The sequence below is a fragment of the Narcine bancroftii genome, chromosome 5, assembly GCF_036971445.1.
Source record: "Narcine bancroftii isolate sNarBan1 chromosome 5, sNarBan1.hap1, whole genome shotgun sequence".
Taxonomy (NCBI): domain Eukaryota; kingdom Metazoa; phylum Chordata; class Chondrichthyes; order Torpediniformes; family Narcinidae; genus Narcine; species Narcine bancroftii.
In genome coordinates this window covers 98,240,663-98,255,046 of record NC_091473.1, presented here as the reverse complement: position 1 = coordinate 98,255,046, position 14,384 = coordinate 98,240,663, and the positions used below count along the sequence as shown (strand labels likewise).

General features: G+C 38.0%; 1 protein-coding gene across 2 annotated transcripts in view; it reads right to left on the bottom strand.

The window, feature by feature from the left end:
- Positions 1-14,384, bottom strand: part of prkaa2 (protein kinase, AMP-activated, alpha 2 catalytic subunit) — a 48,895-nt gene that overhangs the window by 12,544 nt on the left and 21,967 nt on the right. For both annotated transcript variants that reach the window (XM_069938483.1, XM_069938485.1), the window contains exons 6-8: positions 4,601-4,825; positions 3,481-3,985; positions 947-1,073 (exon numbers count right to left, since the gene is read on the bottom strand). In XM_069938483.1, the coding sequence (XP_069794584.1) occupies positions 947-1,073; positions 3,481-3,985; positions 4,601-4,825 (857 nt within the window). The remainder of the gene's footprint in view (positions 1-946; positions 1,074-3,480; positions 3,986-4,600; positions 4,826-14,384) is intronic.

Genomic DNA, 14,384 nt, shown 5'->3' with positions numbered 1-14,384 from the left:
AAATTATGGTGTGAAGCCATGCAGTGCAAAGCCACATTGATATGTCTATTAGTACGCTATACACACACATTTGCTTTCTCTTTTATTCTAAATTGTAAAACTGATACCAATATCTATATCATTGATCACTCTAACATGAATCTGCTGCCAAATGAATTTCTCAAATTTATCTCAGTTCTGAGCAGGGTACAAATTTATGGGTAAAACTGATACCAATATCGATATCATTGATCACTCTAACATGAATCTGCTGCCAAATGAATTTCTCAAATTTATCTCAGTTCTGAGCAGGGTACAAATTTATGGGTAAAATGTGTGATGTCACATTCCTTGAATTTACTGTGGTTTCTTAATTTCTACTCAAAACAAACCATATTTTTGGAATTCAGAATCTTTTTAAAAAATTGCATTTTCTTAAATATTACAGCTCTACTGTGCATTAATACTTTGGATTCTGTGTTCCAGTTTTCTGCAACTACCAACAAGCTCATATACTCATGTCCTGATTTTCTGGGACTAGTTTTATAACCAATTACATACTGTACTTTAATACTGTAAAGGTAGATATGACATAAGGTTAAAAATAGTCAGAGTCCAAAGAGTTAATAAGATTTACGAAGTTAAGCTTCAGGCTATTGGAGACTTAGAGGAATGTGATGGAAGTCTGGTCCTGATTTTTTTTTAAAGTGATTTTCACTTGTATTAAGGACTTTTATATATTCCATTTTCAGCTCAAAATTCTTTGGAATTTCAGCATAATGTACCAGTAGAAAAATGTAATTAATATGACTGGTCAGTTAAGCATTTCACAAAATTTCAGGCCACTATCCATATCTGTCAAAATTGCACTATAATTCACAATCCAATGGGGGGAAAAACACATACAATTCATGTTTTCGATAAAGGTAATGCTCAATTAGACAAACATAGCAGATGTCACCCTTACCATCAATGCTCATGAAATCTAGCAAATAGCTGCGATTATCAACTTGATACAACTGCAAACTCATCTTCACGTTGTTCCCAGTTACTGGATTCCTTCTACGCACACGCAGATGATAAGGATTCACCACCTTGAGGAAATAATTTATTACAAATCTCGCACAGAGTAAGATTAATTACACTTCAATTTTAATCAAAGTTAACTTTCCAAATCCATCCGGTTCATACAATAGACAGTGAAGTAAATTAGACTATCCTGAACAGTCAAAAATCAGCAACTCAAAGAAGAGTGCAAGTCATAAACTACTCATAATCTAACCCTAAATGACAATCATAGTGTGCTTTTGGAGCAAAACAATAAAGCTTTTTAAAGAAAGAATGGTTGAAAGAATTGCCAGCTCCAGTCCGACAGTAGAGGTATACCAATTCTGTGAATCCAAAACAAGTATAGATAATTAAAGTTCAAGTTATCTTGACTAATTTCATCTTAAGTCACACTAATTTAAAGATGTTTCCATATCACAAATAGATGGGACGTGAAAAATGTCTAATTGTCACAATATTATGTGAAAAATGTTGCATTATAAATTTCTATGTTCAAGAGATCAAAGCAATTTAAACAATAGACCAATTGTGGAATCTGGCCACTGGATTCCACAATCCACCTTCATCTTCTCCACACTTCTCCCATTAGCTCACTCTTTTCATCCCTTTGCAACTGCCATCTAATATCCAAAACAAGGGTTTGAACACAACACACACACAAAAAAAAGAGTAAGTAGTTATCCAAGCTAACAAATTGAACAGTTGGATCAAAACTAAAGGAACCCATTTCAGATGTCTACATCTTAAATCTGTTTGACTATTACCATTTACTTTCTTATTGCAAATAGTTGATGCCCAATTAGAGAAAATCATTCATCAAAATAATAATAATAAATTAAGCAATGAATATTCTATATGGCCAGAATGCAGGAGGTTTTGTTTTAATAATATTCATGGAGCTACTGTGTTGGCTCATTAATTCCTGAAGTATAATAATAACCATCAAAATCAGAAACCTTAAAACAAATGGATCTATAACACAATCATGGCATATTAATTATTAGTCACATCATACAGAAAATCTCCAATAATCTGGCACTCAGCATTTGGCTAAGTTGAATGAGCATATTTTCCAAAGCATTGGATGTTACTCTTTGTAGTACTCCTTGTATGATGCATTTTTTTAAAAACATGCTGCAGAGTATTTTCATATATTTTCCAGTGAAAGGTATCGGTTTAAAGTGAGCAGTAAGCACTCCAGACCTTAACGCCAGCCACTGATCCTCGGTGTTCTAAATCTGGTTGGGCATCTAGACAATGCTTTGAATTTGTCTGCACACCCACTTGCATTATGGACACAATCTGCAATAATGAGCACACCAGATGTTGTATTATCTGGATTTCCAAAAATTAGACACTAGATTATTGTTGTTTTACTAATGCCCAGAGGAAGATTTTCATGACATTTTCACATATTATTATTGGTTCAGTTTGATTTAAATTAAAAATAGTTCAAATCACAAAGTCCTTTTTTAAAACTCTGGAAGCAAAGAAACCAGCAAGTTACAAAGTAGTATAAAAATCTAATTAATTCACGTATCCATATCTGGTCAGATTTAACAGTAGCCACTTTCAGGTGGCCAGCTAAAAGCAGAGAACCCGGCCAGGAGCACTTACCTAACCCTCCTCCTGTAGGTATATTCTCGGACTCAGAGAATCCCCCGTTGCACCTGAAAGCAGCAGTGGGACCATGGCCACAGTCCAGAGGAGCTGGCGTTCGCTTGGACGCGGCTCTCCTTCAGCCGGCACATTCAGGTGACAGAAAGGTGTCTTCTCCGTGGCCACCTGAACGTCCCAGCTGCACTTCCCCAGCCGCGTCTGCCGGTACATAATCTGCGTCCGAGCACCCGAAAGCGACTTGTGACTCCAATCCCATAACCACAAGCAATGAACGCTGACAGCTTGCTGAGCCTCCACGTAGAACCACCACCAAATTCCAGCATGCATAGAAGCATGTTCCATTACTACCACCACTGCACAATTCAACGTACACCTCACCTTGTGCTCTATCCCTGTACTCACCAGGGAATCCAGGAGTCTTTGAAAAATTGCTGAACTGAGGGACTAGATATATTTTTCAGCCCCATTAATTTGAATGATCGGATGATGTGCCAATGCACTTTAAATGTACTCCACCCTAGAAGGAGTGAAATATCAACTTAGACAGCATGATACACCTCCCCTCTCACCCACTATCATCCATCTCATCTAATCTACCACTCGTAGATGATACCACCATCCAGGATTCATCATTAAAACTAAAAGTGGCGGAGAAAGGAAATTATAAAGAGGAATCATTTCTCAGACAGATGGTACTCACCGATGGATAGAAACAATCAAGATTTTTCTCTTAAGGGGTTCAAGGAACATGACAAAAAAAAAGCTCAAAGTGAGAATTGTTTTCCTGAATGTGATCCTTTTATTGTTTCTTACCTTCCACTCATAATCCAGCTGTCGCATAGCTCTGTAGACTTCTGCCATGATATCATATGGTTTACTTTGACTGCGAATTCCCAAGTGCCATTTTGCTTTTTTCAGTGCCATTGGTTTGGGTTTGGTAGTGTTGAGTGCATCCAGTGGACAGCGTGCCTTTGGGCTATCTGCCATCAGAGGTGGCATACGCTCAGGATGTGCTTTGACACCAGGTGGGATGTGTAATCCATTATCATCCATGAATGAACCTGTTGGGGGGCTGGATGCAAGGTAAAATTCACTGGCTTGATTCATAATTCTCCGATTGTCAATAATGAGATGGTATGCCACTGCAAGCTGATCCTGCGGATCACCACTGTATAAACTGTTCATAACTTCGGACTCAGTGCATTCAAACTTCTCACAAACTTCCTTCACTGCATCTTCTTCTATGACATTGGAATCATATGCAGGATCCTCAGGGAACAGGTAAGTTGGCAAATCGTGTTTAAACCACTCATGTTCCCTGTCAGTAAAATAATGGTTCAATTAAGTTTAATTGTGGACAGCAAAGATTAATCTTGAATTCTACTCCAAAAATAAAACAAATATAAACAAAAGATAATCTACTACAACCTTTCAAGCCTGCATCACCCTTTGATAAAATCATAATCGATCTGTTCATGGCCTCAGCTCCATTTTCCAGTCACTTCCCATTGCCATTAACACCTGTATGACTATTTCCAAATATGATTATCTCCAAACATCATTCCACCATAGTTTATTATGCAATGCACTATTCTTAGATTATTGCAAAGTGCTGATCAGTATTTATCTCAAAAATACCCACTGCATTTCTGAAATTAGATCATGGCAGACTGAACCTAGGAAGGATTTTTTTTTTTTTTAATTTCATTAAAAATTAAGTTACTTTAACATTAAAATTTTGCCTCAGAGGTGGAACTATATTTGGGCACCCATCATGGTGAGATATGGGTGAAGATAATATGGGAATAGATTTACTGACCCCCCAACCCCGGGATAGACTGTGTTTGACCAAATAATCTAAACCTTGGATTACATTCTCTGAAAAATTCAAGAAAGCAAAAATATTATAAATGGATAGACGTTATGGTTATACCTGATTTCTTTAATGGTTGCCCGCTTCAGGGGGTCAACCTGCAGCATATGCATGAGAAGGTTAGCTACCGAGCGGTTGAGATACTCAGGTATGTAAAAGACTCCACCACGGATCTTTTTAAACAATGTTGGGACATGGTCATCATCAAAAGGTAGTGTCCCACACAGCAAAGCATAAAGAATCACACCACAACTCCAGATGTCGACCTCTGGACCTGCATACAATCTAATAAAAACAAAAATAACATTTATGTTTTATTTCTACCATGTTTTGAACATTATTAGCAAAGTCACACACTGGGGAACATATAATTGCCAGAGTACATAACTACATTGTGCATCATTTGTAAAAATGCATTTGAATATAGTCATTAAATTCTGATCAGTTGAGAAGTGATTAGTGAACAAAAGAATGGAGAAAATAGAGAAAGAATATATTAACAAGTTCAGTCCAGTTGGCGTGCTTATTATAGTATTGTATTGAATTAGCCAGATTCAAGAAGATACTGTAAATGATATGTCAAGCAATTAACAGATTAGCATTTAGATAAAATGAAAATGAGAAGTATGAACTATACAATTACAGAAGTTCATGAAATTTACCTCAATTTTAAATACAACCCTAGAAGACTGCATAGAAATTAATGTCGTCTGTTGAAAAAGGTATTGAAACAGGCTGTAGTGTGACATGTTGAAGATGCTACTAATTGTTAGTTTGATAAAAAAATGTGTCTGTTTTGCTTCAATTACATATCCAGCTGAACTAAAACTGAGTTTCCATAATTAAGCCAAAGGCTGATTGACTAATACATGATAGATATTGCTGTACGAATAGGCATTGGAAAAATCTCTTTCAAAATCGTATACTTAAAATCTCTTGGAAATCTGATTTAAAAGTTACAAAACACTATCTTTGTGAAAGTTTTGTTCTTTTAAATCTTGCAATAAACATGTATTTCTTTGCTCATTTCCTGTTAAAACAAAGTGTGAGGGAAAGAGATAAATTAAACTGGAGAAAAATGGAAATACCAGCATCAAAAATATACCTAAACGCATTCCTTCTCAACTGTTTCATATTTGAAGTACTTCATATGAGTACTGGTTGTACTCAGAAAGAGAATATTAAATATTGGTGATTTGCATTATTACATACTTTTATAAATGTTAGATATAGAGCAACAATGGAGATGTAACTCTAAGAAAGACAAGTATTTAAACCTTACATTCTTAAAAATTATAAGTCCATCATTGAGAAACTTGCGAGGAGTTAGCATGCGAACAATTCATCTTGATTTTTGTCTCTATTTTCCAATCCAATCTACAATTACAATAAAAGAAACTGTACATGTATCTATGTTGCATTCTTATAAGTTTCAATATTGTCAATTCTTTCCAAACAAACAAATGAGAAACAGGAATAAACCACTTGGGAGTGGCAATATCTATGAATCTGCCTCCTTAAAAAAAGTCAAAAACTGTTTCCACAGCCATTACACCAGATATCTAAAAATTCACAAGTCTGAAAAAAAAATTCACCTCAGGTCTTAAATAAGAAATTCTTTATTTTTAAACAGTGACCTTTTGTTCTTGATTCTCCCAGAAGAGGAAACATCTTCACATCTACTCTCTCAATACCCTTCAGAATCTTGTTTGTTTTATTCAAGACCCTTCTTTTTTTTTTTAACCTCATTAGATATAACTATCAGATATAAGATTTTCTGTAAAATTAACTGACATATACAATAAACTTGCATTACCCAAACTGTGGAAAATAATTCTCAAAATTATGTGAGATCTTATTCTGATAAGATCACACATGTAGATGCATGCTGTGGGGGAAAAACAGAATCTGAGTAAAAATGGGTTGGACTGCTGAAGAGAGAGAGGTCTGCTTCAAATTGTTTAAAATGCAAATATATTATTCCAAGTAACTGTAGCCCTGCTGAAAGCTCCCGAAGGCCTGAATAAATTGAATGCAGATGAGGGTTCACTGGTGTGATATCAACCATAATAATGACAAGCCATTGTCTGAACCCAGCACTTAGAGGTAATCATGAGTACTTCTGATCCATATGCTTATTTATTTTCATAGCAACTGATCCACCTTGGTATCCTGTCTCCTAACTATGCCATTAAGCACTATGTTCCCTTGAAAAGCGAAGTTTTAGTTGCTGCTGGGAATGAATTGCTTCCACGGCAATTGGGTGCCAACACTATCCTCAGTTTTCCATATACACTAGTACCCCTTATCCGTGGGAGATATGTTCCAAGTTCCCCAGAAGATGCCTGAACCCTATACAGGGTATGCACCACTTAACGTCAACAATACATTCTGTAAAATTGGGTGTTGTGCAATGTGGACATTGTGCAAACACCATATTATATACTTAGCAAAGCTCCATGGGATGCTGTAGTGTACCTGTAAACTTTTTATTTATAATTAGGGATCAGTATGGGGACCGACACAGGACTATGGGGAGAGGGTGAGGCAATGGGATCAATGAGGGGACTGACATGGGACAGTGGGGAGGGAGCAAGGCAGTGGGATCAGTGTGAGGACCGACACGGGGCAGTGGGATCAGTGTGAAGACCAACACGGGGCGATGAGGAGAGAGCAGGGCAGTTGGATAAGTTTTAGACTGTGGTTGAACACGGAAAGTGAAACTGTGGATGGGAACAACTATATACTCTTAACAATATGCTATATAATTAAAGAACAGCTTCCTTATCTCTGTGCTCAATTCCCCAAGCATAAACAATACCAATCTATTAACTTTTTCTGAACACTCATCAATAGCTAGGTAAGACAATAAAGGTAGAAAATTTAGTATAATTTTTGTTTCCCCTACACTTGGTGACTCTGGGGGGACTCACTTTTGCTTTTCTCTTTCACTGTCTGTAAGACTGTAAGAACCGCTTAGGCAATTCCTGCGTTGGTTAATCAGTCTACCTTGCAGCAGGGAAAAAGAAATTTAAAGTAATATGACACTGTTTTATTGCTATGATAATAAACTCAATCTTGAATCTTGAAGGAATGACAGATTGTGTAACCTATTTGGAAGAATGCCTTCCTTCAATCTTCAAGTCACTCCAAACTTCCTTTTATATCCAACTTCAATTCTTTCTCCCCTTAGCCTTCCATGCAGAGGCATCTTTAGCTTGAGGAACAGCACTTTAAACCCTGACAGGATTTACAACATTATGGATTCAAAAAATTCAAATATTTTACAAGTTGGCATCTCCAATCTTTTATGCATTTTTTTTAAAGAATTCACATACCTTTCCTTTGGCATTTAAGGTAAAGACCTGTCCAAGTTTAATCTCTTGCAGACTGATCATTTGTTTCTTTACTCAACTGTGACAGAATATAGATATGTTTTTGGGAGATAAAATGCGGCAGGTTTTTTAGTGTAGGTCACATACAAACATTTTAAAACAGATCTTATTTAAAATTCTGGAGCTCTCCCCCATGCTAGACATGTCAAGGGCCAACAGTCTTTGCAGAAGTTTTGGAGAATGCCCAAGAGACTTCACTCGTGGATTGTTTACAAAAAGGCAACAGAAGAAAGAGCTTGTCGGAGCCGCAAATTGTCTGGAGTGGAACTTGCTGTTCTAAGGTGATCATGTGGTTTTGCAAGTCAGAGGCTTTCTGTGTGTGAGAGAGAGAGAGAGAGAGAGAGAGAGAGAGAGAGAGAGAGAGACACACACAGATCAGTTTTACAGTCAGCAGCAGCAACTGGGACTGGAACAGGACAAGCTGGCAAGCTTGTGGAAACCCCATTTGTAAGATGGGTTGTGAGTGCTTAGTTCAGCCTGGTGAAAGCCCTTGTGGTTCATGCAAGAGGAGAGGACTGGCTGTCTAATGTTTCACTTGGAATAAGAGAAACAAAAAGGCATTGTGTGTGTGACCTGAAAGAAAGCGGTTATCATCTGGAGAACCCTGAGGAGTCAAGTTTCATCAGCAAGGCACTGAAGTGGCTGATTTAAAAAGGAATCAGTTGTGGGTATCCTGGAACAACAAATCTCTCTATGAAAACCGACAAGAATCTTCCTGAGCGGTAACCATTTACCTTTCAAGCACCAAAGCCCGGTGAAGATTCATAAATGTTAAATTCTGAGCACAGTATAAGAATTGCCTGCAACCAGTAAACTTGGAGGAATGAGAAGCGAGATTGGACTGTGAATGAAAAAACATTTTGGAACTTACACACACATTACATACACGTGTTTAGAATTAGAAGGGGGTTAAGTTAGGTTAGTTAAGTCAACAGTGATAAGTTAATGTGTGATTTTGTTTTCATGTTTAAATTAAAAGCAACTTTTGCTTAAGTAACCATTGTTCTTGGTGAATATCTATTGCTGCTGAGTTTTGGGGTCCTCTAGGCTCATAACACAACCCATTATTGTCCACTTTCACCTTGCATTATCATCCCATTAGACGTTACCTTTTAGACTTTGATATAGGAGCAGAATTTGGCCCATCAATTCTGCTTTGCCATTCAATCATGACTAATTTCTATTCCCTTTCAACCCTATTCTCCTATCTTTTCCACATAAGTTTGACACTAAGGAGCTAGCAACCTACATTTTCCCCCTCTTTTCCAATTCTATCTTCCATTGCATCGCAGGATAATTTTCTAACACTCTCCAGATGATGTAAAATATCACTCTCTCCCAAATTATTGGGCCTACCAAGTATTTTCAATATTTATTGTTTTTAGTTTATAAAGATGGTCAGCTTGGTAAATAATAACATTAAACACTAATTCAGATTTGAGATGCCTGCTTGCAAAATGACTCCAGTCATAAGGGAATGCAAATGCAGGAATCCCAAAAACTACTGTTGGAACTCAAGAGGATACGGTAATATATGATCATAGATGTTGCCTGACAAACCAACTTCCTCCAGTCATTTGTTTTTTTTTGGTCTAAGGACTATAGATGGCTCAGCAGTAAGAGCTACAACTTCACAACATTAAATTGTCATCTCAGCTGATCTTTGTGCTCTCTCTCTGACTGCGTGTTTCCTCCAGAAGATCAGGTTTGTTCCCATGTTCCAAAGACACTTTGCATAATCAATACATACCAGCCATTATCAATGAGGCCCCGTCGTCCTCCCACCTCCTCTATCCCAAGGGCCACAGCACATTTAAGTAAAACCCTTGTTTTCTTTTCACCTCATGCAACATACATGTCTTTTTTTAAATGTTTTTATGTAATCGGTAGAAGAGAGATACCACAAATTGCCCTTAGTTTATGTAGGTGATAGGAGAATTGGGGGATTTGATGGGTATGTGAGAGAGAAAGTAAACCATTGGGACATAAATGGGTGAATGACATGGGTGGAAAAGCTCAGTCTAGCACAAGGATACAAGAAAATATGAGCAGAAGCCTGCCATGTGATATTATCATGGATAATCTATACTGCCTAAAGACCTCTGCTCCCGAGGAGGAATCACGTGATAGAGTAGTGGCTGGTAGGAGAATACCAGCCCTCTCCAGAAAAGAAGGAAAAAAGTGAGGAAAATAAAAGCCCCAGACACACAAATCTCAACAAATAAAAAAAAAGTGTGGAGAAAATGGCACCAAAGAAAGAAAAGCCAAAAATAACGGGAAGAAAAGAAGAAAGACGACAGAAGAGAAAGATGAAGGCCTTACCTGTACAAGAAGGAGGGACCTGCCGTGGAAAGAGGAGCCCACTCCCTGAGGTCAGTGGAGACCCTGCAGGGTCGCGACCCATCGATCGCAGGACTGCAAAGGTGGCTCACGGAGCCAAACAGAGATGTACAACCGCGCATGCAAGATGCGCACGACAAAGATAACACCGACGGGAGGGGGGACCAGCTGGGAGAGACCTGACAGCAGGGCTCCCAGCTGGAAGATACAGAAAATAATGGGAACGGGAGGGGTGAGAATGAAAAAAGGAAACCAGAGACACAACAGATAACCAGCCCAGAAGAAGAGGACCAACATCAAGAAACTGTAAAAAAAAATGCCCAACAAACTGAGACAAGCAGCTTAACAAGAAAGTCAGAAGAGACACAGATACAGGGAAGAGAAATAGAAAACACAAACCCAAGAGCAGACAGAGAAGAAGAAGAAGGAGAACACCAAGCTCTGCACAGAGAAATAGAAGGTAAAAGGAATGGACAGTACATAGATAAAAAAATTTTCAAGAACATATCAAAGCATTAAAAGAATGGCTGACACTAGAATTTAGTGAAATAAAAAGAAAAATGAAAAGTACAGAAGAAAAAGTGAGTAGAATAAAGCTAGTCATAACAGATGTAGGGAAAAGATTAGAAAATGAGGAAGAACGTGTAATGGCGGTAGAAATGGAAGTGAACGACTTAAAAAGAAAATTGGAAGAAAGTGATAAAAAAGTTAAAGAAACACAGGAGTTGTTAGCTCAGAAGATGGATATAATGGAAAACTGCAACCGTGTCTGCCTGTCCCGCATCGGACTTGTCAGCCACAAACGAGCCTGCAGCTGACGTGGACTTTTACCCCCTCCATAAATCTTCGTCCGCGAAGCCAAGCCAAAGAAAGAATAGTAGAAGAAACAATATAAAGATAGTGGGCCTTAAGGAAGATGAAGAAGGCAAAGATATGAAAGAATTTATAAAAGAATGGATCCTCAGGGTCCAAGGAATGCCAGAAATACAGGAAGGAATGGAAATAGAAAGGGCACACAGAACATTAGCCCCGAAACCACAGTCACAACAAAAACCAAGATCCAGTTTAGTAAAATTCCTGAGATATACGACGAGAAAATATGTTGGAGAAGGCAATGAAAAAAATGAGAGAAGACAAAAAACCACTGGAATACCAAGGTCAAAAAAAATTTTTCTACCCAGACACAAGTTTTGAATTCCTGAAGAAGAGGAAGAAATTTAATGCAGCAAAATCAATCCTAAGGAAGAAAGGCTATAAATTTATGTTAAGATATCCAGCGGTGCTTAAAATAGTTATCCCGGGGCAGCAAAACAGACTGTTCTCGGATCCGGAGAAATCACGAGAATTTGCAGAACGCCTGCAAGACAGAGAGATGAAGAGATGTAACAAAAACAAAGAATGACGACAAACTACATATAAAGAAGAAAAAAATAACGTATAAGAAAGAACTAAAGTCCACGCTGCTGAAGATCCAGCTGCGCTGGGTGGGTCACGTCTCCAGAATGGAGGACCATCGCCTTCCCAAGATCGTGTTATATGGCGAGCTCTCCACTGGCCACCGTGACAGAGGTGCACCAAAGAAAAGGTACAAGGACTGCCTAAAGAAATCTCTTGGTGCCTGTCACATTGACCACCGCCAGTGGGCTGATATCGCCTCAAACCGTGCATCTTGGCGCCTCACAGTTTGGCGGGCAGCAACCTCCTTTGAAGAAGACCGCAAAGCCCACCTCACTGACAAAAGGCAAAGGAGGAAAAACCCAACACCCAACCCCAACCAACCAATTTTCCCCTGCAACCGCTGCAACCGTGTCTGCCTGTCCCGCATCGGACTTGTCAGCCACAAACGAGCCTGCAGCTGACGTGGACATTTACCCCCTCCATAAATCTTCGTCCGCGAAGCCAAGCCAAAGAAAGAAAGGAGGGAAAGAAAAGGGAAGGAAATAAGGAAGGGGAAAAAGGGGAAAAAAGAGGGTGAAGATAAAAGTCTTTTCTAGAGGGGGTTGGGTGGGAGAGAATAACAGTCACTGTGAAATCAGTTGACGCTTGCGAGCGGGTTCGCAATCCAAATGGAGAGGGGAGTTGTGGCTCCCCAGCAAGGGACAAGGGGCAACTTGGGGGGGGTGGGGGGGGAACATTTGGGGTTAGGGGCATTTTAGATGTGGAAATAATGGAAATATTTTATGTTTTAGAAGTGTTGTCATACAGTGTGTTCAAAAAAAAACAGAAATGGATATGGGGGAGGTGGAAATGAGAGGTAAACAAAGTATGAAATGGCCATGTTGAACTATATGACTATAAATATTAACGGAATACATAACCAAATCAAAAGGAAGATGCTGTTAAATTTACTGAAGAAAGAAAAAATTGATATAGCATTCATGCAGGAAACACATCTATCTGAAGTGCAACACAAGAAATTAAGGAGAGACTGGGTAGGGCACGTAACGGCAGTATCATATAATTCAAAAGCTAGAGGAGTAGCTATATTAATCAATAAAAATGTACCAATCAAAATAGAGGAGGAAATAATAGATCCAGCAGAGACGTTTGTAATGATAAAGTGTCAGATATATTCAGAATTTTGGAATTTGGTCAATGTATAGGCACCTAATGAAGAAGATCAAAAATTTATGCAAGATATCTTTTTGAAGATTGTAGATACGCAGGGGAATATACTGATAGGAGGGGACTTGAACCTTAATTTGGACTCAAAGATGGATAAAACTGGACAAAAGACTAGCAGAAAGAACAAAGTAGTCAAATTTACAGTTAAATCGATGGAGGAAATGCAACTTTTGGATATATGGAGGAGACAACACCCAAAGGAGAAGGAGTACTCATATTATTCGAGTAGACATAAAACATACTCAAGGATTGACCTGTTCCTGTTGTCAGCCCACATCCAAGGGAGAGTTAGGAAAACGGAATATAAAGCTAGATTGTTATTGGATCACTCACCCGTTATTAGCAATAGAGTTGGAGGACATCCCACCGAGAACATATAGATGGAGATTAAACTCCATGCTGCTTAAAAGATAGGATTTTAGAGAATTCATTGAGCGCCAAATTAAAATTTACTTTGAAATAAATACGGAATGAGTGAAAAATAAATGTATACTACATCAGAGGGCAGATAATAAGTTATGTAACTAAGATGAAGAAGGACTACAATCAGAAAATAGAATAACTGGAAAGGGAAATAGCAAGTACAGAAAAAGAACTAGCAACAAGGGAACATACAACAAAAAGAAGAGAATTGGCAGACAAAAAAATAAAATATTAAACACTATAAACGTACAAGGTGGAGAAGAACATAATGAAGACAAAACAGAAGTATTATGAGCTAGGAGAAAAAACGCACAAAATACTATCTTGGCAGCTTAAACAGAACAAACTAAAAGAATGGTATGGGAATCAAGGAAAAAGGACAAACAAATTACATATAACCCAACAGAGATCAATGAAAACTTCAAGGAATTCTACAAGCAATTATATCGAACTGAGAATGAAGGGAAAGAAGACAAAATAGATGAGTTTCTCGCTAAAATTGAACTACTGAAATTGCAAGAAGAGGAGCAAAACAAATTGATAAAATCATTTGAAATAGAGGAAATACAGGATATATTAAAAAAACTACCGAACAATAAAACGCCGGGAGAGGATGGACTCCCAATAGAATTCTATAAAACATTTAAAGAGTTATTAATTCCTCCTCTCCTGGAAGTAATGAACCAGACTGAAGAAACACAAAACATGCCAGATTCATGTAAAACAGCAATAATTACAGTAATACAAAAGACGGGGAAAGATCCACTAACATCAGCATCGTATAGACCAATATCTCTACTTAACTCAGATTATAAGGTAATAGCTAAATTATTAGCAAACAGATTGGCCGACTGTCTACCAAAAATAGTAAAACTAGATCAAACTGGATTTATTAAGAAAAGACGAACAATGGACAATACTTTAAGTTCATTAACTTTATCCATGCAGTACAAAGAAATAGGACGCCAACAGTGGCGGTTGCTTTAGACGCAGAGAAAACCTTTGACAGAGTAGAATGGAATTATTTATTCAAAGTTCTACAGAGGTCAACCGACCAGAGA